Source organism: Dermochelys coriacea, chromosome 3, assembly GCF_009764565.3.
Source record: "Dermochelys coriacea isolate rDerCor1 chromosome 3, rDerCor1.pri.v4, whole genome shotgun sequence".
NCBI lineage: Eukaryota > Metazoa > Chordata > Testudines > Dermochelyidae > Dermochelys > Dermochelys coriacea.
The window spans coordinates 147,833,118-147,856,819 of NC_050070.1; the positions used below are offsets into that span (position 1 = coordinate 147,833,118).

General features: G+C 41.2%; 1 protein-coding gene across 2 annotated transcripts in view; it reads right to left on the reverse strand.

Moving 5' to 3' along the window:
* The window catches only part of RMDN2 (regulator of microtubule dynamics 2), a 78,215-nt gene that overhangs the window by 49,203 nt on the left and 5,310 nt on the right, over positions 1-23,702 (reverse strand). For both annotated transcript variants that reach the window (XM_038397860.2, XM_038397861.2), the window contains exons 3-5: positions 19,732-19,927; positions 17,350-17,452; positions 14,848-14,908 (exon numbers count right to left, since the gene is read on the reverse strand). In XM_038397860.2, the coding sequence (XP_038253788.1) occupies positions 14,848-14,908; positions 17,350-17,452; positions 19,732-19,927 (360 nt within the window). The remainder of the gene's footprint in view (positions 1-14,847; positions 14,909-17,349; positions 17,453-19,731; positions 19,928-23,702) is intronic.

Below are 23,702 nucleotides of genomic sequence, written 5' to 3' on the forward strand. Positions count from 1 at the left end.
TTCCGATGAAGTGAGCTGTAGCTCACGAAAGCTTATGCTCTAATAAATTTGTTAGTCTCTAAGGTGCCACAAGTACTCCTTTTCTTTTTAGTTATTACTTTTGTATGAGCAAACATTGTTTCTGTTAAAGTTAAATCAAATTTTGAACTTGGAAATATGCTTTAGTACAATCACTGTATAAGAGACACTGAAAAAAAGCATAAACACAAAAAGACAAACCAAGAAAAATGGAAATGAAGGTAAAAAATGTCGAGATTTCTGGAAGAAAAATATCTTACTGAAAAACAAGAATTATTCTCCTGCAGTTAACATTGGGGTTTGTTTTTTTGTTTTGGGGGGTTTTTTTTGCACAAACACACAATAAAAATTAGCTAGCTTTCAGCAGTCACCAAGGATCTGATCTTGGAATGAGCTTTGGCTGGATGCATCCCAGTGCCCACATGGAGACCTGTTGCAATGAAGCTCTATGCAGGTGGATGGGTCTGCCTACATGGAGCTCCTTGAAGATCAGCATACAATGAATTAACCTTTCCCTGATCATGCTCCAGGTGGTCTATTGGCATTTAGTCAAAACCAAGACATATTAGGGCATAGCTGTTACAATCGGAAGTGCAGCAGGTTCATTCAGCCCATTTTACCTTGCATGTTCAGAAACAGCCCAAATGTTAACACAGAAAATGTAGATAGTTCTAGGATTTATATCTGTCTTAAAAACAAGGAAATTTATGGATGAACATTTGTTCTACATAGTCTATCCCCTAAATCTTGACAGAAGAAACATGATTCTCAGCAGATATGCTAGGGGCCTAAGTTATTCTCCTGCAGTAATAAAACAAGATGTAGTTTACAATATTTGCCAATGCATCTAAGTGACTTAGGAGGCCATCCAAATCAGCACAGCTAAAGAAGAATGAAGAAGAATGTATAGGTTGTTTTTGAAGTTGTAAATGAAATAGCTCCAATTAGTCTGCTTTAGTAATACAAAATATTAAAACCTCCAAGACAAATCTGAGTTTTGTCTTCATGTGTATTACAACAGTGTATCAAATATGAAAAACTCTACAGGGAAACCAAGATCTTAGCCCATAGTCAGTCCTGGGACCCTCTTCTAACTTCTGTAAACCCATCCTTCTTGGTAATAAATGGATCTTGCTTCATCACATTTTTATAAACAAAGTTGAGGTGTACTGTTCAGAAAATGTCCTGTAATAGTTCTAATAAATGTGTGAAGTATCTCTAAATATAGTCATGTTGATTAAATGACTCAAGAGTTATTTTGCATGGTATGATTAATTTTTTAAAATGCAACAATAATTAGTAGCAATTCTGCTGCTAGCCTTGCTAGAAATGCTTGAAGCATATTGTGCTTCATCAGTACATATAGCTAATACCACTGTCCCTCTGCCCCATTCACTCAGGGGAAGTAACATTTGAAACGTGACTGTTTGCTGCACACCCATGAGATTTATGATGTGATCTTGTAAACAAAGCCAAAAGGGTTTTGTGAGTTTGGCATTCCATTCAGAAGATAAAAATCCGAGAATTTCCAAAATCATTATTGCTAATTTTCCTTACAGAAGCAAACTAATCATCTGCCAAACATTAATGATACAGATCATCTCTGCTCAAGCATGAAAAGCAGAGGGAGGGCATATTTTCAGTGGAAACCTCCGTGAGGATAGGTTTCAGAGTAGCAGCCGTGTTAGTCTGTATTCGCAAAAAGAAAAGGAGGACTTGTGGCACCTTAGAGACTAACAAATTTATTAGAGCATAAGCTTTCGTGAGCTACAGCTCATTTCATAGCTCACGAAAGCTTATGCTCTAATAAATTTGTTAGTCTCTAAGGTGCCACAAGTACTCCTTTTCTTTCTCCGTGAGGATACTTTCACATCCCATGCCATTGATGGAAAGGGGAGGAGAGAGAGGAGGCTGGCGTTTGCCTAAAGATCCCTGAAGGTTGATTGAAAGGCAGAGCCATCACTACAAAAGCCTCATATCCCGTTATTACTCTGGACCCTGGTGGTCTCCTTGTTCATACTGCAGTGCATCCGACTTTAAAAGGTCCATTCCGAAAGAGTGCTTCATGCCTAAAACATGTAATGCATGCATCAGATTGAGACACTCCTAAATTCATGACTTTCACCTTCTGTATTGGCATCTCTAAATGGGTGGGTGCAGACATGAGCTAGCAGCCAGGGATGGTCTCTGGCAACATAGCCACCTGCATGGGCCCCCAGGAGGTGGATCCACAGCAAAGGCTGTTACTTTTCCAGATAAATTCCATGAGCCCAGAGGCAGGGAAATGATACGCAACCCTCTAGACCTGCTCCTGACCTACCCACACCTCCCTCAGTCCACCCCAGTTCCTGCTCTCCTTCCCTTTCCTCCCAGATGGACCCTAGATTGGAAACCCACCCACTCTACCCCCGCAGGGGATGAGCTTTGAGGTCTCCTAGGAAGGCTTTAAACATTCTCATTTGAATAGGCCTGGGCTCGCTAGATGTAATGTAATCAAAGGTCTGTAAATTTGGAAAACAGGGAAAGGGTAAGTGCTATTTGTGAATGCCAGGCAGTTTTCCATTCATGGACATTTCTCACACACACACACACACACACACACACACACACTTGCTCTCTTAGTGAAACTTTTTATTTAAAGGGTAATGTTCAAATACATGCAAAGCCCAGGAAAAGAAGGGTTCATTTTCACACAGTTATCAATGCTGATCCTGGGGGAGGGATAGCTCAGTGGTTTGAGCATTGGCCTGCTAAACTCAGGGTTGTGAGTTCAATCCTTGAGGGGGCCATTTAGGGATCTGGAGCAAAAATTGGGGATTGGTCCTGCTTTGAGCAGGGGGTTGGACTAGATGACCTCCTGAGGTCCCTTCCAACCCTGATATTCTATGATTTCCAAATGCTGTTCCTGATTTCCTGCCCCCGGCCATGGGAGCCTCATTCAGCTCCTCCCTTTTCCCTTTCACTGCTCCTCTCAGAGGTCCTCTCTCACAATTATCATCCCGCCACTGGACCCTTATTTTCCGAGTCCATCCGCCAAGTTCCCTGTGTCAGCCAGAAGAGCTGCACACGCTCCCCCCTCCCATGGCTGTATGTGCTGCTTACACAGCCTCAGACACACACTGATTGCTTCTGTGGCAGTGCAACTTGCCTCCTAGGCTTCCTTGCTAAGTCTGGCTTTGAATGAGATGTTAAAGCCTTACAGAGTTGCTCTCAGCTCTGTGATTTACAGTGCTGTTTATGATTACTGTTACTTTACATTACAGATATCATGGGTTTGTACCTAAAGTTATAGCCTTTCTTACCACCATTTATAGAGTGTTTTAGTTATAAAAATCTGATTAGTCTCAGGGCACACGGAAAGCATCAGTGGGATCCTCATTTACATATGTTGGTGAAAGTGTGGGGTTGGGGTTAAGAAACTGCAAGTCCTGAGTTTTTCCTTACTTGGAATGCAACAGAGCCTACACTGTAGACTCTGGCAGGAACCAGACCTGGAAGAAAGAATTTTGGGGCCTTGTGCACTGTGGGAATTGCCTGCTCCAAACCTTTCATAAAATAGACAGCAAAGCACCCCCACCTCCTACATGCACCACCCCACACACATACTACCAATTCCCCACTCTCCCCACAGACCTCCGAGTGCTCCTCCTACTCCACATATTCTCCAACTAACCTCCACTGTCCCCCACTTAACCTGACAACCCTCACACACATTCCAGCAGCCCAGACATACATCCTGTTCACACAGCCCTCAGCAGCTCAGCCCCACTGGGCACAGCCCCCAACATCCGAGCCTCCAACCCTGCCACCGCCAACATCCCCAACTGCTCACTTCACTAAACCCATAGCCCACCACCAACTCACCCACCATCCCCGCAACCTTGCTGGCCATTCATCAGTGCCATCCTGGGCTAGGGCAGCTTCTCCTGGTCCTGGTTGCTCAGTTCTGCATCGATGGGGGGCAGTCAGGCCAAATTTGAGCAAGTGGCATTGAAATGCAGAGCTGCTCAGGGTTCCCCATCATACCCCCGGTCATCGGATGGCCCCCTTAAGATAGGGGCCCGTGCAAGTTCCGAGAGTACACATTGGTTAATCCAGGCTGGCAGGAACAGTAGTTTTTGTTGTAAGATCTCATAAAAGTAATAAAGCGGAGCTCCATGGAAATGTCAGGTGCAGCAGACACATATGCAGCAAACACAAGCAAACACACTGGAAAAAAACCAACACTTTTAAAAAAACACCCACACAAATGCAAACTAAATCTGAGACTTTTCATATAGTAAAACATTGTAAAGGACACAGCAATACACAAAGAGGAATCCCAAGGCACACATTTTAGACTAGTATTCAATACAGATTAATTTGTTGTACCCAAAACAACATTCACAGAATATTATGGGCCTTCTGCATTTCTGTGGCCATGGAATTTGTAGCAGAATTGTCCCCTAGAAACTAAACTTTAATTTTTAAAATATTTGTTCTTATCTCGTCTGGCTGCAGATATAACTCTGAAAATATAAACAGAGCATAAATCAACAGTCAGATCTTCATGAATCTGCAGTGTGAAACAATAGTTCTCAGAGGTGTGAATAGCTCCGTTAATCTCAACTGAGTGTTAATTCTGAAACCTAACTATGATAATTTAATTGTCATTATTTCCTTTACTGACTATTTTAACAGAAACATCCAACTGGTGTGTTTATGCCGCAATCCCAAACTATGTTCCATTCACCTATGTGAATTGCTGCAGAATTTCCACCAGTGTCACTAATCAAAGGACCTTGCTGCTCAAAGCGCCTCATACCCCAATTTTCCTCTATGAGCTGGGCTCTATCTCCCATGATTCACTGTTTCCCTTCACCAAGAAGGAGACCACAGTTTATCAAGGCTACGTTTTAGTCACGGGTATTTTTAGTAAAAGTCATGGACAGGTCACGGGCCGTAAACAAAAATTCATGGCCCTGTGACCTGCCCATGACTTTTACTAAAAATACCCTCATGACTAAAACTTGGGCTGGGGGCCGCGGGTGTTCTGTGGGGGGGACAGTCCGAGGGCACCACAGATGCTGGGGGAGGTGGCCCAGGACCCCACTGGTGCTGGGAGGGTGTTGGGGGGGGAGGGCAGCGGGGGCTTCCTACCCGGCTCAGCATTCCTGCAATACTAGGCAGTGGCGGGATCAGGGCAGGGGTTCCACTACTCCCACCACAAGTGCCAGCTGCCGCAGCTCCCATTGGCCGGGAAGCACAGCCAACAGGAGCTATGGGGGCGGGGCCTGCGGGGGTGGGCAGCATGCAGCACAGAGCCCCCTCCCTGCTCCCGCATAGGAGCTGCAGGGCCATGTCAGTGGGAGCCGGGGAGCCCGCCACCCTGAGTTAAGCACCCCACAGCACCCCATGCCCCTAGCCCTCAGCCCCCTCCTACACACCCAAACTGCTGACCCAGGGGCTGCATGCCTTGGGCAGCCCCTGAACCAGCACCAGCTGTTCAGAAGTCACAGAATCCATGACTTCCATGACAGACTCACAGCCTTAATCATGGAAGATGTAATCTGAGCAGGGAGCCCATATTATAAAGGAGTCTGGGAGCATGAGCCACCTGAATTACAACTCCCAGGAGACTCTACACTAGCATTTTCGAATAAAAATATTTGTTTTCTGCAAATAAATAGATAAATAAGCAAGCCTTAACATTTTCTGCAGGAAAAAAATTACAATCAACTCTAATCACTAGCTTCAGCAATTATGTAATCTTACTGCTGTAGCCCTCTACCTGTTTTTTAAATGTGCATAATTTACCCGCTAAGAGGTTAGAAATATACAGTAAATTATACAAGTTCTCCCTTAGGCCAACTTACCAACCAACAATTTGCAGCCCCTGAAACATCTCTCTTGCATCTAGGCCTATATATTTGAAGTTTTACATTATTTCTGTCAAAATAATAAGTGATTAGTTTATACAATGTGTCGACACGAAGCATAATTAAAAAAAATATAAAAAAACAGATCCATACACACACACACACACACACACACACGTTATTTGTGTCTCCTCATAAATCAAACATGGGAAAAATCTTTCCCCAACCTGAGACATCATTATGCTAAGTTTCAGCTGAGGGCAAGTTTTTTGGCCAAAGCGTCAACCCTTTAAAAAAATGAAGAATTTATAATGGAAACAGCTGCTCAGCTTAGACACAGTGGTGCTATCTGGCTCAGCTATAATATAAAAATGTGTGTGTAATTAAAAGAGAAAACTGTTATGAACCTTAGCTATAAAAGTGTGTGTAAAAATATTACTTCCAAGTTTGAAAGTTACCTTAGCTGTAAATTACTATCCTCACACATATTTCTGTCTTGTGTGACAAAGTTCCTCCTCTGCCTTGGTAGGTCCTGCACTTTTTGGCGGATTTGCTCATCTCAGAGGTTCACAGCAGCCCTCAGCTTGGCCGCTTCTGCTAAAGGCTCAAACCTACCTTTCACTTAGCTAACCTCATCACTGGCCAGCATGGGGGAAACAGAGAACAATCTCCGCAGTCTCTGTTGTCCCACCTAGTGGATCAGGGACAGGCCAGATCCCTTTCCAAATTAGACCTTCCTTTCTGGTGTTGCTCACAGACCAGGTCAACTCTTCCTGTGTCCAATCAGGAGTTGGGGGGGGATGAGGGGAACTCGAGCCCACCCACTACACTTGGGTTTCAGCCCAGGGCCCTGTGGATAGCAGCTGTCTACGTCTCCTGTATCAGCTATGTGAGAGCTAAAGCTCCCTGGGCTACTTCCCCATGACCTCCCCCCAGCACCTTCTTTAGCCTCACTACAGTATCTTCCTCCTGAAGCCTGATCATGCTTGTACTCCTCAGTCCTCCAGCAGCACGCCTTCTCACTCCTTGCACACCCCCCACTAACTGATGGGAGGTCCTTTTTAAACCAGGTGTCCTGATTCGTCTGCCTGCCATAATTGATTCTAGTATGTTCTTAACTGGCTCCAGGTCTCTTAATTAGCTTGCCTGTCAATTGGTTCTAGCAGGTTCCTGATTGCTCTAAAGCAGCCCCTGCTCTGGTCACTCAGGGAACAGAAAACTATTCATCCAGTGGCCAGTATATTTGCTTTCTACCAGACTCCTGTACCCCACTGGTCTGGGTCTGTCACACTTGATGAACTTTGTTTCCCTAGGGAAATATTTTACAGCCATTCCCCCTTCAAACCCTGACATTATCTAGAACATGTCTGCTATTGTGGGTGCCTGTCAGCACTCTCTATTTTGCTGGGAACTTTCTGTAAAATCCCTTCAGCCCTGTATTAGATGAGGGTTAATACAAAGATTTTTTTCCCCATATAAATAGCTCCCTTCCCTAGCCCTCTCCTGTCCTCACACAACTCAAATACTTTAAAATTTGAGATGTCCAAGTTGCCTAGCCCTGAGGACTAGACCCTTTTGTTAGTCACACATGTGCATAGATGTATAATAACCAAGTTAAGGCATTTACAAACTTGGTTTCATGCACATGCAGTAGTAACTTCTGCTAGGACTGGGAGCGTAACACAGGCTGTGAGTTGGCTGAAGCTTAAAACCTGGTAAAGTCAAAATGATGAGTAAGATTCTCAAATTATAATGGTGATGGTTATAATGCACGTCCCTTCTCCTGAGGGAGCTGTTCCCCTTTAGTTCCGGAAATTCATAGTTTGAGAGTGCATTCAGATCCCTGACTATTTTTGGATTCTCAGGGGTGACAGGAAGCCGAAAGCACCTTCTGGCTGGGCATTTACACACTGGACATTTACACAGCCAGACATGTCCATGACTTTGCAATAAGCCAGTCTGGAAGTTACAATGTGCTCTACATTGGACTTTTGCTCTTTACAAAACAAACATAACACAGAACAACTTACCCTTAATGTCACACTGAAGTTTAAGCTAGCAGAGCAGGGGTGGGCAAACTTTTTGGCCCGAGGGCCACATCGGGGTTGCAAAACTGTACGGAGGGCAGGGTACGGAAGGCTGTGCCTCCCCAAACAGCCTGGCCCCCACCCCCTATCTGCCCCCTCCCACTTCCTGCCCCCTGACTACCCCCCTCAGAACCCCCAACCCATCCAACCCCCCACTGCTCCTTGTCCCCTGACCGCCCCCTTCCCTGACACCTGCCCCTAACCGCCCCGAGACCCCACCCCCTCTCTAACACTCCCTGTCCCCTGACTGCCCCCACTCCTATCCACACCCCCGCCCCCTGACAGCCACCCCGGACTCTCACCCCCTAATCAACCGCCCTCTGCTCCTCATCCCCTGACTACCCTCTTCTGGGACCCCTCCACCCCTAACTGCCCCCCGGGATCCCACCCCCTTATCCAACCCCCTCAACTCCTATCCACACCTCTGCCCTCTGACAGGCCCCCCGGGACTCACCCCCCCATCCAACCCCCCGTCCCCCGACTGCCCCAAACCCTATCCACACCCCCGCCTCCTGACAGGCCCCCCCGGGACTCCCACTCCCAACCCTCTCTGTTCCCCATCCCCTGACTGTCCCCCCAGAACCTTCACCCATCCAACCGCCCTCTGCTCCCTGACTGCCCCCCGGGATCCCCGCCCCCTTACCATGCTGCTCAGAGCAGCAGGAGCGCGCTGCCCGGCCAAAGCCAGCTGCGCTCCCTGGTAGGAGCAGCAGGCCAGAGCACTGCCCACGCGGTAGCATCACTGCAGGGGAGGGGCCGGGGGAACCCCCCCGGTCGGGAGCTCAGGGGCTGGGCAGGATGGTCCCACGGGCCGGATATGGCCCGCAGGCCATAGTTTGCCCACCTCTGTAGTAGAGCATACAAATGACTTCCTAGTTGGCAGTATTAGCCTCAGAGGCCCAGATCCACCAAAGGACCAAGGTGTAACTTCGTGTTGCACCACGTAACTTTTATGTGCCTAGAAAATCCCTGGAACAATAATGGGACCCACAAAGCCCACGTTAGAAGCCTAAGCTCCCTATATAATACATGGGGAAAGACAGATGCCTGAGAATGCAATTCACAAAAACCAGCACACTATGCAGGGGCCGCCAACGACAGTCAATGGTCACCATCATACCAGAATATCCCACCCCAGCTGGCTCAGCATGGTCAACTATAGAATTCACTTCCCCTGCTGATCTAACAGACCCTGAGTTTGGCACAGAGCTTTTGCTTAACATACATGTGCCTGGGAAAGAGGAGTGGTGGGTGCAGTTGTACTGAGTGCAGATTTCACTTTGAAAAGTAATTTGTATTAAATTTTGTGTGCGCGCGCGCACTCTCAGACTTTCTGTAATCAGCGACATCCTATAAACGCATAGAAATAACTAACTGCGGCAGTAGGTTAGTTATGTGGCTAACATATACATTGGCCACGCTAAGTATAGAAAACGTTCTGTGTAAACAAATGTCAGCCAAAAGAGATAGCATTTTGAAATCTTTCTGCTCTTTGCAGAGCTTGTAACCAACCTTCTTCATCCAAAAAGTGGGTACGGTGGATTGAGCAGTAGCATATGAAAAGTGTAAAGAGAAAAAGGTGTGGAAGACTTTGCTACTCACAGAAAAACATTTATTTAGTTTTACCAATTGTTCTAGAAAAGTGGCTTAGAAAAAACAGCAGAATAGAATGTTTTTGTAAATAATGCTGTAGCTGAAATAAAAAAAATGTACCTGTTATATTCTAAGAGCTCCTTGTATTTATTAAGGTAATAGAACAGTGATTTCAAACTAGGGTCTGCAATCTATGTCCAAGATTTCCAAAGTAGTCCTCATCTCTATTCAAAATCTTTTAGGAGTACGCAAATTAAAAAAGGTTGAAAACCTCAGACATAAATAGGGCCCTACCAAGTTCATGGTCGTGAAAAACGCATCATGGACCATGAAATCTGTTCTCCCCTGTGAAATTTGGTGCCCAGCTGGGAGCCCCTACCCTGTGCAGGGCTCCAGTTTCTACTCCCGGCCGGGTATGGGGAGGGACAGGACTTGCTCTTCCCCCGCAGGGGCCACCCCCAAGATGGGGCAGACACACCTCTGAGAACCTCCCCCGGCTTCAGGAAACTCAGCAGCTCTAGCTGTCACCCCGATCCATCTGCGCAGGGAAGCTGAGGCTCCAGCTGTCACACACAGACACACCCACACACCCCTTCACAGGGATGCTGCTGCTCCAGCTGTCGGCCCCACACTTGGGCGGGAGACTGCCAGGAAAACCATATGGTAATCAACCCCACATACTTCCGACCATGACTTCTGAGGTGCTGCTGGTAGTGGTGCTGGCTTTAAAGCTGGGCGTCGGGCCAGCAGCCTTCCTCTCTAGCTGCCCAGCCCTGAAGGCAGCACCCCTACCAGCAGCAAGGCAGAAGTAAGGGTGGCAATTCCATGATCCAGTTAAAATAGCCTTGCAACCCCCTCCCTCCCCCAACCCTGACCACCTTTTTGGTCAGGACCCCCACAGTTACAACACTGAAATTTCAGATCTAAACATCTGAAAGCATGAAGCTGACTAATTTTATACCCCCTGGCCATAAAATTGACCAAAATGGACCTTGAATTTGGGCATAAAACAATAACAAACAAGATTCTGTTTGAGGTTGCTGGGTTTTTTGTTTTGTTTTGTTTTCTTTTTTAAAGCTGGTTAACTGACAAATGCCAATTTTTGCATTCCGTTCCCATGGAACTTGCAACAAGTTCCACAAGTTAAAATGCTGCAAGGTGTTCAAACATTTGAGTGCACATTTATATCTTTTGCTAAAATCTTACTATAGTTCTAATCCCTCTTCACAGAGTACTGGACTGATTACACATGAAAATTACAGCTGACTTTCATTGTCAAAAGTTTTCTTGAAAGTAACAGTTTAAAATCTCTAATCAAACAATCTAAAGGCTTCATGATCTATCCAGGAACCATAAAATAAAATATGATCACTCAGCAGCTGAAGTCTGGCTGCATCTATTAATTTTGAGATTATTAGCGGCTGAAAAAAGATCGATTGCCAAGGCTGACTGACTGATAAAAGATGTTTTGGTCAGTACTTTCTATTTTTATCCCACCGATAATTTAATTTGAAGATGAATATTGAGTACCTGGCCAGCTGCTGCTAAAAACACTGATTAGTTCTGGTACTGATATCTTTTTGCCGAAAAGATTATCTTCTGCACTGACAGATCACACAACTGAACACAGACAGGCAGTGGGCCCAATTCCAGGCATTTTTGTGCAGGCAGATGTGGAAAGTAGTTAAAAACGACCTTAGCTATATCAGCAAACCCTCCTAATCAAGACATTGCTTATTCCAGCAAAAGAATGCTTCTGTCCAAATAAATAACTTATACCAGTTCCGCAAACTAAAAGAGATATACTGGCAATAAAACTTTTTTGCTGATATTTCTGTGTATACAATAGGGCTTTTGCCAGCACAGTTATGTTAGTAGGAGTGTGTGATTTTTTTCATACTCCTAACCAACACATTATGCTAAAAACCTTTTAAATATAGAGGTAGGTAGATATGAAGATTTTTTTTTGTTGAAGGGCATATTTGTCTTTGCCCAGAAAGCCCATCACTTATTCTCAGATCATAGGACTTCTCTGAACAGACTAAATGAAGTCACCAAGTTGACATAGAACATATAGAATATGGATACCAGGTCAAATAAATCTAAAAAAAAAAAAATCTGTATGGGTGGGAAAAGGACAGAATTAGCAATTTCCCCTCAATCAATTATACTTTACGGTTGCTGAACTTCCTTGGCTTGTACATATAGAAATTTATTTATGTTCTAATTAGAGCTCCTAATTATTAGAGAAGAGCTCCTAAGAAAAGCTTTCAAAGAAGCCTATTATCCTAATCCTCTGAGACATATATTTTATGTTCCCAATAGACAAACAGAATAAAATCCAGGGAAACATTAGTACCAATTTATAAAACAAATTTTCTCCCACAAAAGGAAGGAATAACAATTTGATGTACAATTTCAGAGTTGTCCATTTAAATTTCATTTCTCCCCAAATTATTAGATTACAAGTTTCTGTGTAATCAAGGAAGAGAAAACTGTACAAACTAAGGCCATGTCTCCACTTACAGCAGCACTTTTGTAGCCACAAGAGACCCCTCCCATCAACATAATAAAACCAGCTCAATGAGCACCAGCAGCTATGTCAGTGGGAGAGCATCTTCCGCCAACATAACGGTGTGTACACGAGCGCTTATGCTGGCAAAATTTATATCGCTCAGGCAACAAAACTTTTGCCGACATAAGTGCAAGTGTAGACATAGCCTTAATAAAAGCAGATAAGTAGACTTAGCTGCCTACTAGGAATTATACTATAATATTATTGCTTTTATTATTGCAGCCCATCTATATCACATTTACAAAGTGAATTGGAGATAACCCTTATCCAGTACTAATCAGGGGAATAATATCAAATATTACAATATTCTTCATAAACAAAGTGGAATTATAAACTACTTTAGAATCTATACCATATTAATCCTTAAAATCACCACCACTGCTGAGCACTTGATCATTCCAAACCCACAAAATCTACAATGCCATTATACTTTTGGAAAGCCACCTTACCTCTGGTTGCACAGTAAAAGAAAAGTTCACACTTTCTAAGGACAGAAATATAAGGATGAAATTGTAGAACATATATTTTTTTTCCGCAACAAGACACCATGGGATTTCCTTCCACACTTCAACCTCTAGAACAAGTTTTTTGATCCATCTAGTTTTGGGACACCTTTTCTTTCCTTACTTTTGTAAGTATTTTTCCCTGCTAGCGGGGCCTGTCATTACAATATTTTACTTCTAAACTATGACAAGGTCGACAAGGAGGAGGGGATAAATTAAATGTCCTCTTGCACAGACTAAATTCCCCTTCCATAGTATACCTCTTTAATGGCCCACAGCCAGAAAGCAGAGCTGAATCAAGGAGAGGAGAGATTAACATCAAAGAAAGGGGAAATACACCATTTTAAAAGTGTAGCAACTCTCTCAGGAACCCCTGTGCAGGGATAACACAAAGTGCGGATCTCAGCATAGCAACAGAGACTAAACTGATGCAATAACTAGCAAATAATTAATAAACTAACACTGGAATGAAAGAAAAACAAAACTTTCATCAGAAAGGAGAAAAGTAAACAATAAATAAAATAGCATCACTGAGGAGACACCAGCTAAAGCTAGCAGAAAATTTTTTGATGGAATATGTTTCTGTCAGATATGCTGATTTGCCAAACTTGAAAGATTTCATGGGAACATATAGACTTTGATAAGTGCTTTATTTTAATAAGGTAAAAACAATTTGTTTCAATTAAAGCAAAGTGCCTTAATGAGATCATTTTGATAATCGCCAAAACTAAATTTTTAAAAAAACTTTTTTTCAGGAAATTTTTGACTTTTCTGTTCCAATTTGGGACTAAAAGACAATTTTGAAATGTTGGAATCTCTCATGCAAAAGAAATTCTAAATTTTGCCCAACTCTATTACCAACTTTTCATATGTCATTTTGTTCATGATCCTAATTTTTACATCAAGCTACAGGAAAAAAATATATATTAATTTTCAAATATAAGACAGTAAAAATAGTTCTGCTAGTGTAGAAAGCAGTGGTTCATTTGCTATGTAATCTTCCTCACAGGGAAGGCATCACATTTGATCTTTATGATCTGCACTGGCTGCCAACTCATTTCCAGGTGTAATTTATGTTATTGGAGTTAACCAGGAAAGGCCTAAATATCTCATAAATCACCTACTCCTCACAATATATTAGGAGATTAGCTGAAGGCTGCAGCAAACAACTCCCTTGTTTATAACAGGGAGCTGAAGATATTATTTTGAAGCTTCCTTACCCTCCTGGTCCACAGAACCAAGTTTGTTGGTCTCCAATTAATGCTGCAAGTCATTAACTACCCTCACAGTTTCTTTCTTGTTGTGTGAAGGAAGAATTAATTTGGGAAGAGTGATGGAAAAGTCTCAATTCTGGGGATGTGGCAGGATTTTCAATTTTGGATGGACATTGGGCCAATATCTTGAGGTCCCAAACCAACCCCATTTCAGTAAGCAATATGATAAAATGCAGAAATTAATATCCAGATATACCCACATCTGCAAATGTTCACAGAAGCCATAATTTTCCATTTGTCTCTCTCTCTTCCATTACAGTGTTTACTTTTTATTTTGTTTTTTTTTTCCATAATTAGCTATTCCTAAAGTATTCCTATGAATATAGTGTTCATTTAATTTATTATTACAATGCACCTGTCTAAAACTCTGGATTCCAGAGGGAATACTTACATAGAAAGATACTAATCTATACATACAAGAATGTGGCTCTATTGTTAACTTTCATTGCTACAGATTGTAAGTTCATCTACAGCTTTGGATGGGTGCATTTGAATGACATAAAAATAACCTCAAAAAGAAAATCATGTTAAACAACTGTTTTGAATAGTTTAGGAAAAAGAAAGAAAATGGAAAATAGTAGTTTGTATGAACATTATGAGATACTGGTATAATCAAATACTCATTCCTGCATTTCATCATACTTACTGGAAAATTGTTTAGTGTTTCACCAAAAAAAATGAGGTTTCATGTACTATAGCAAGCTTTTCTCAAAATATTTTAATGTAATTATTAGATGCAACTGCATTATGCTGGGTAAATAAAACCATATAAACAGCTAACTTGCAAAACTGATATCCAACCAATAATCTACAACGATAAAGTATGAAGCCTGTAACTCTTATATGACTTGTTGTGGACATTGTTTATAGACAATTTCAGCTTTCTGACTTTGCAGAAAACCATAATACAAACAATATTTCTCCATTATTCAAACTTACCATTGGTGGCTGTCAGCACTCATGGTATCCAGTTGAATAGCTTTTTCAGCGACAATTTTTCCTGTAAAAGAAAAAGATACACTAAGCATCTCTCCATCTTAGATTAAGCCAGGAACTACATTATGAGATGATATACTTTAGATATAAAATAAGCCAATCTGATTTTCCATTTAAACACAGAGGGATATTGTAACATTATGGATTCACAATACATACACATTTATTTTTTATCCTTTTGTTTACTTAGGATAGTTCAATTCAGATGCAACCAACTGGTTTTCGGTGATGTTCTGCTTTTGACTCAAGAATGAAGAAATTAAGCAACTGGCCCAAATTCACATTTTGAGTAGGAGTCCGGATGATGAGCTTGCTGTTTCTAAAGCCTTAACTGTAACCAATTAAGCCACACTTTTTTTTATTACTATTATTAAAAATAACTATAAAATCAAGAGGTAAAGCAAACAATCCTCTGTCCTGTGGGAATTAAAAATAAGTTACTGTGCCAAGTCCCCTTTAGAAACAGTTCTCTCTGCGCCTCTTCCAAAACTAAAACTAAAAATAAAAAAAAAAAATGCTGCAAGAGACTTCAGAACACCCAGCCATTGCAGGATAAATATCTGAACAGGCTGTGATGCAACATTGCTGATCACATGAATACTTCTGACCACTTCACATACCACCGTTGCTTCTCATCTCTCCCATGAACAAGTGCTAAAATTAATCACAAGCAGCAGCAAATTATGTGAGATTATTTATTTTGGTAGCTCCAGTATGCTGGGCACTTTCCAAACAAAAAAGGGAACATCCCTGCCTGAAGGAGCTCACCACACAGACAGATGTAAACAAATGGACAGTGAGTAAGGGGAAGGGAATAACAAAGATATACTTGTGTTAATATTAAACACATACCAAGCTTGTAAGTTATATCCAAGTTAGTCGTGAAGCAAGACAATGTCAGTTAGCAAGTTTCTTATAGGAATCAAGACAGAGATGAGTCTTCACAGGAGATGTGATGGCAGACAGAGTAGGTACCCTGCAGAGCAGCTCAGGAAGGACACTGCATGTGTAAGGATAGCAAGAAAGAAGGCATGGAGAGGTGTGTGAGAGAGAGAAGCTGTCAAATGAGTAGTCCAGGCTGGCATCCCTGGAGGAACAGAGTGGGTTAATGAAAACTCAGAACAAGACAAAGAGATAAGTAAGGAGAGGCAGGATTATGTAGGTTTCAGAGTAGCAGCCGTGTTAGTCTGTATTCGCAAAAAGAAAAGGAGTACTTGTGGCACCTTAGAGACTAACAAATTTATTTGAGCATAAGCTTTCGTGAGCTACAGCTCACTTCATCGGATGCATTTCCGATGAAGTGAGCTGTAGCTCACGAAAGCTTATGCTCTAATAAATTTGTTAGTCTCTAAGGTGCCACAAGTACTCCTTTTCTTTTTGAGGATTATGTAGGGTTCTGAAGGCAGTAAGGAGAAGTTAAATTTGATGCAGGGGGAGCCAGTGGATGAGGTACAGAGGGAGTGATGTAATCAAAGAGATGGGCAAAGAGGATTATTTTAGTGGCAGTGTGTTGTATGGACAGGGAGGGGGCAATGGGGATGTCAGAGAGGCAAGAGAGAAGAATTTTGCAGTAGTCAAGATCAAGACAGCCTGGGTGAGAATTTCTCATTGAGAAAGGAAGATGCTAGAGGTACTGAAGAGGAAGAGGTGGCAGGATTTAGATACAGCTTAAATGTGCAGGACCAGGGAGAGAAAGCAAATGACGACCTCCCAGTTATGAACCCGAGTGATGGCCAGGATGGTGGTGCTTTGGAAAGTTGCAGAGGAAAAATGGAGATAGTGAGGGGGGGGGGGGAAAAATAAAGAAAAAAAAAATCAGGAATTTAGTTTTGACCAGTTTGAGATTAAGCTGACAACAGGACATCTAGAAAGAGATGTTGGATACACAGGCTAGGTGCAGTGGATGCAGCATGTTCTGCTTTTCATTCTTTAGCACTAGTTCTAGTCCACAGTATTCCCAGGCACCCGAAAGAGCCATATTCAGCCCTCCTCACCTGAGATGGAGTTACTAAACTGTGGGGCTGGGGGGGGGGGAGGAAACCCTAGACCCCCACCTTTGCCCTAGGAAAAAGATTGCCTTAGCCTTGGCATTTATTTAGCTGTCATCAGGCTCATGATTTTTTTTTATTTTAGTTCTGTGTCAGTCTGGCTCACATTTAAGGATTAAAAGCACTAACGGGAGCCAATCCTGACTGGCAAAACCCCTTCTAATCCAGTCCTGGACTTCTTGAGTAGAGTGAAACTAGGTGCTTGATGCCAAAACACATGGCAGTTTTATCATGCGAAACATTTTCATCAAGGTCTAAATGCTATCCTTATAAAACCAGATTACAAATTGCTTGGACTATGGCATTTCAGGGAAAAGTACCACTAAAAGTTCACAATATGAGCCTTTCTACAATAATTAGGTGTCATTTTATCTAGCCAGTTTTTTGCTCCCCCTACCATTAGCAACATATTTCTTCTTTTCTTCAACATCAGTAGTCATCTCAAACATATCTCCATAAGCTCGTGCAAGTCTCCAAAGAAACCCTTCATGATTTCCATACTGAAAGGAGAAGGAAGAAGCAGATATATTAGACCATTAAATTGACCAAAATGTAAATTTAATTTTATATAGTTTCCTTGAATAATAGTTAAAATAATTTAACACACATTTATTCTCTCCCCTCGTTCCCCTCATTGAAAGATGGTGCCTCTTGGGCTATTTTTATTCCTGCCACACTATGTTTATGATGTTTGGAGAGTAAGATAAGTGAATTTTTCCTCTAGGAAGAGAAGATAAATATTGGGACACTTAGCTGGAACCCATGTATTAGGTTTGTTCAGATTTTTTTTCCTCTTTTCTTTACAAAAGGACTTTCTATAACTGTTCATTATTACAATTTAAAAGGTAATCCATTATACAAATATCATGTAGTAAGCAATTACAATGTTTTCTTTGTGCATGAAATAAAAATATCATACACTCACAGTAAGTATCATATCTACCAGTCTGACAGCTATTTTCTACACTTATTAAATAAGGAACACTACCAGAAGAACTAATATCTGCCTAACCAGAAAAAACGTATGAAGAATGAGCACTGTACCGATTACTGCACCTAAATTTCCCTGTGATTTCAATGAGAGCATAAGTGCTGAAAGGTCAAGCTCACCTTAAAGGAAAAGTCCTGGAGCAGGGGTAGTAAATAGGCAGATTGCGGGCCAAATTCGGATTGACAGACACTTTTGAACGGACCCCAAAATCTTTTTCTTTACTTATTATTGTTTTTTTTAAATTGTCGTCGTCTCTGGAGTCTGGACCTTGACCAAGAAATGTGGACTTTGGCAAACAATAATTGGCTCTCTCTGTCCTAGAGAATATACCAGAAAATTGTAACTTTCTACTGGTTTTTCAAATCATTCTTTAGAATTTAATAGAGAATTATATCCCTCTGTAATGGGGTGTACTAGGCTTTTGTGGCCCCCCGCTGGAGGCCCTGTGGTCCTACTACACGCTGCCATTGGAAAAGGGGAGCAAAGGTGGGTCCTATAGACCTGCCTAGACAGGCTACATGGAAGGAGCCAAGTAGAGCCCAGCAGAGACTCAGATAAAAGGAGCTGCAAGACCTGAGCAGGTCAGTTGCTGGTTGTGACCAGAGGAGCAGGGAAGGGTGCTCCTCTCTGGACACAGGAGCTCCAGAGGGAACAGAAGGGTTCTGTGGTATTTGCATTCAGAGAGGAGGAAGAGGCTCTGAGAACTTCACCTCTGTGGTATGAGAAAAGGCCAAAGGAATAGCAGCAGCAAAATGGAGGGAGCAGTAAGTGGCTGCTGTGTGTTGGTACCTGGAGTAGTAGATGGACCTGGGTCCCCCACCAGCAAGTGCTGGAGTGGCCTAAGCCCTGGAAAGGGACACAGCTAGTTTAAAAGTCCAAGAAAAGGGGCTAGATTTAAAGGGCCAAGAAACAGGGCCCAGATGAGAGTAGACCAACACTCCTGGTGGAGCTCTTTACTAAAAGCCCAATAAAGAGGCTAGACTCAAGGGTCCAGAGACATTGCTGAAGACACTAATAAGGACAAACTGGTTGTCCCTGTTGGAACCTTGTTACCCCAGAAGGGGTTTATTCATTCATACCGACTACGAGACGTGGCTGGAGAGCTGAGCCACTGAAGACCCACCAAGAGAGGTCGACATCCAACAGACAGGTGCAAGAAAGGCCCGCAGTACCACATCCAGCCACTAGAAGGCACTCGAGGGGAGTGTGCCATCATACCCTCCTATAGAATTCTATAGGACACTAAAAAAAAAAAAAAAAAAAAACAAAACCACTACATACTAATGATCACTCTATTCGATTTTATGGGGCAGATCCTCAGGTGATGTAAACCGTCATAGCTCCATTGGCTTCAGTGGATCTCTCCCCTATTGGTTTTTAGTGTAATTTCGATAGTCACTTGTTAAATTTCTTTAGATCCCTATTGGTTTCTTCACTATTTAATTCCATAGGACTTTTCCATATGGACAAATTTAAGAGATGAAAAAACTATGGTCTAAAAAGTCCATGCCATGTCTGTTCCTTAAGAAGCTGTAACAAACTGGAACTTGATGTATTTTAACTTTAGTGCAAAACAAAACAATTACACCTTTACAGCCATCCTAATAAAAATACTGATGTGATGATACTTTGAAATAATTTTTGTTTTTAAATGTCAATTGTTGTACAAAACCTTCTATTCTTCTATACTATAGTTCTAATATTTCAAAGAGTTAAAAAGGATGGCATATACAGTAGTGAACCTAGAGCCAGGACCATGAAAATAATTGTTCATTTATCCCATAGTACCTTTTCCTCTTTCTCAAGTAACAGTCTGAAGCTCTCCTTTTTATCACCATCTGAACCACAACGCAAACTGTCCACCTGCTGCAGAAGATTAAATAATTCTGTTTCCTTTTCTGGTCTCGCAGATTCTGCAGGTAAACTAATCCATCGCCTTTCTTCTTCGGATTCTCCTTCAGTATCAGTATGAGCTGTAATATAGCTAAAATTATAGAAACTATAATTATATATTCTAAAAATATTGACAAAACATTCTATAACAATTTGTGCCAGTTCCCCAACTTTAAAACAGTTAGCTCAGTTCCTGATACTGTAAAATGAATGGGAAACTATCCCTATTCTAAACTGGACAATGGATTCATCATCACTAGCATATTAGGCAAATAATCTTGATGAATTCTGCCTAAGTCTGCAAAAAGTGATTGTCAGCGGCATTGCCTAGCGGTTAGAGCACAGGACTACTGAGAGTTCTTATTCTGTTTCTGACACTGTCTCTGTAGTTGTCATATGATCCTGTTACCAGATATGGGCCGGCTACAGAGCTTGCTTCTGAGCAAGATACATAGCAGATGTGTTGTTCATCATAAGATCCTTTAAGGTATTGCCAGATGTGGCTGAGGTTAGCTTAAGTATGGTATTTTATGCACAGACACATCTGGTGCCTGAACAGTACAATATAGTTTAACATTTCATTATAGTAGCCTTGAAAAATCACAGGTTTCAGAGTAGCAGCCGTGTTAGTCTGTATTCGCAAAAAGAAAAGGAGTACTTGTGGCACCTTAGAGACTAACAAATTTATTAGAGCATAAGCTTTCGTGAGCTACATCCGATGCATCCGATGAAGTGAGCTGTAGCTCACGAAAGCTTATGCTCTAATAAATTTGTTAGTCTCTAAGGTGCCACAAGTACTCCTTTTCTTTTTGAAAAATCACTTTACTTCTGTGCCTCATTTTCCCCATCTGTGAAATGCAGGTGTAAATACTAGCCAACTGCATAAGAATGTTGCAAAAATCAATGACAGCATTTTAAAAATGCTTTAATGATGTCAAATGCTATTTACATGTTAAGCATTATCAATTACATCAATATATTTTGTACATTCAGAAGATTAATATCCCACACTGGAAAAACTAAAGTAGTTCACTAACTTAACTGACTGAGTTATGGGAAAATACAACTAAGGAAAGAATCCTATTTTATAAATTGCCACACAGAGATAAATAAGTGGCCTTATTTTCCAAAGAGCTGACCAGCCAACAATTTCCACTAACTCCAAAAGACATTTGAAGTTCTGGCCATCTATTTAGGTGCACATACCCACCCCCCCAAAAAAAGTAAGTAACTGTTGACATCCATTTTTTGAAAATCATGTTCTTATGGAACAATCTCTTTGCAGTAATCTTTAGAAATTATTTGCTACCAAGCACAGAGCACTCAAAGTTACCATGACCAGAATAAAATACAAATTGCATATTTTTAATATTTATTTCACACCTTAAGCAATAAATAATTCACTCAAATTTGCTCAGAACAACCAAAACACACAAATTATTTTATAGAAATATGATTATAGTGTGTTGGAAATATAGAGCTAAATGATTTTTGATAGGATTATTTAAGTAATCCTGTCTTCAATAAATCATCATTCTAAGAAAACTACCAGAATTAAAATGACACTGTGCATTTATATCTTGCTTGGATAAGTTAAAGTAAGTATGCAGGTGCTTATTGAATAACAGAATTGCCAGATTTGGCACAGTAGTTTTTAAACCTAAATTACCCAACTGGTAAGGGAAAGAAGAGGAACACAAGCTTTTTAGTGAAAAATTGAAAAAGCGAAGTGTGATGGACCAAAGAAGTGAAATATTCAGAACAGATTTTTATATATTTAGTTTATTAATTTAGAGCTGAATCCTCATACCACTGAAGTCCAATGGCAAAAGTTCCCTTGACTTCAGTAGTCAGGATTTGAAAGTTGTTAAACATTTACTGCAGTCTGCTAAAACATATTTAAAAGTGCAATATGTTGCAATTTCATTATTATTTTGAACTGGTTGTAAAGCTATTGCATATGTAAGTGGTGTGTATATAATGACTATATAAACCACCAAAAAAGCAGTACATTTTTAGATGCTTCTTCAGCTGTAATGTGTGCTTCAGTGCTGAACTCCTTCTCTCAAATCAGTTGGAAATCTTATTCAGGTAAAAAGGGCTGTTTTGTTTAACTACCAACTGAAAATGCTTGGTTAGATAGCGTAAAGTAGCAATGATTAAATAGTAATTGTAAATGGAACTACGTGTTCCGGAACGACGTTAACTGTAAAAGTGTAGAGTTAAAAGCTTTTCCAAACCACATCAAATACCCTTTAAGGTTTAAAGTGTTTGATTTTACGCATGGGAATCAAGGTCTCAGTGTTATCAATTATCATTAACGATAACTAGCAGAAATAACATCTCCTCCTCCATTTGTTTTTTTCCCCCTCTGTAAAAACATTGTCTGTCCAAGGCTGAAAAACAGACTAATATGATTACTACAAGATGTTCCTATATAAGCAAAAAATGCCAAGGTCAAGTTTGTGCTGAGAAGCATTCAAAAGCAAGTGCATCACAGAACTCCAAAGGGTCTTGTGTCAACCTGACAATACCAAGCATCAGCTCCGGACGGCCAGATCATAAAATACTATTTTTCAACAACTTCACTTGGAAAATCTGTAAGCAGGTCACAGCTAAGCAATATTTTGTTTTGGAAACTATAACAAGTGAATAAGCTTCATCAATAACAAAACAAAAATATCTGGGAATAATGTTCTATAGCCAGATTATATCCCCATCAATCCACATAATGTGCCTTTCCTCACTTCCCAGAACAAGGGGAAGAACTTCTTTTCCAGTCCACAGCCTGTGCTGGGGAGGAGGGAGGAGGTAAGGTGAGTAGGAATAGGAACAGGCAGGTGGTTGCACATCATCCCCCTCTGATCCTATGGAAGTGCATTTAAAAAATCTCAAGTCTGTATTAATATTCATATGTAGCACTTCCTCATCCCCATGCTTTTGAATCCTCACAGACATATGTGGAGGAGACAATCTGTTCCCTTGATAAAGATAAATGACATTGTTCATTTTGATACCGTTTTCCTTTTTTTAAAGTATCTCAAATCATTTCTGACAAAGGAAAAATGATAGGTATATTATTAAATGAAACATGCTGAAACAATTTTACATTATTAAGGCAAAACCAGTGGTTTCTGAGAGCTGTAATGTATTATACTACAACTCCATTCTTGCTGAAAAGAGTCACAAGACACTCAATTAGTCCACCAGGGAACTGGGCACCAAAAAAACTAGCAGCGATAGATGCTGATAGCCCAGATGTAGTACAGCAATTTTTAAAATCTTCTCCTAGCTTGACCTTTTCACAGTTTTTCAGATAGCAAGTTGAAAAGTACTTGTCCCCACAGCAAAACATCCAAAGAGAGTACAATCTATGGCTCTGATCCTGTAAATAGTAACACATGCATAACTTCACACATTAGTAGCCCTATTGACACAAAGCAATGAGAATACTCAAGTACATAATTTAAGCATCTGCTTAATTGTTTGCAGGATCAGGGAACAAATACATTTTGAGTATCTTCGACCTATGAATTTACTCACTATTCTCTCCCCTACACCTTTATAAGATATTTTAAATATTTTCAGTATGAAAGCATTACATACTAAGAAGGGAACACAGATTTCAAGACAACTAATCAACAAAGGTATCTTCTCATTAAAGCAAGGATGATATGCAATTTATCAGTTTGAATCAGAGGCCGTTTTACCTCAAAGTAGAGAATTCTTCCAATTGTTAAATGACAAAGTAAGAAAATATTAAAAATTACTGATGTGAAAAATGCTAAAAGGAGCCCAATGACTGGTTTCACGGGAACAAGCTAGCAGCCTTTTATATCACCCTGGTTCTAAAAGTTATGCATAAA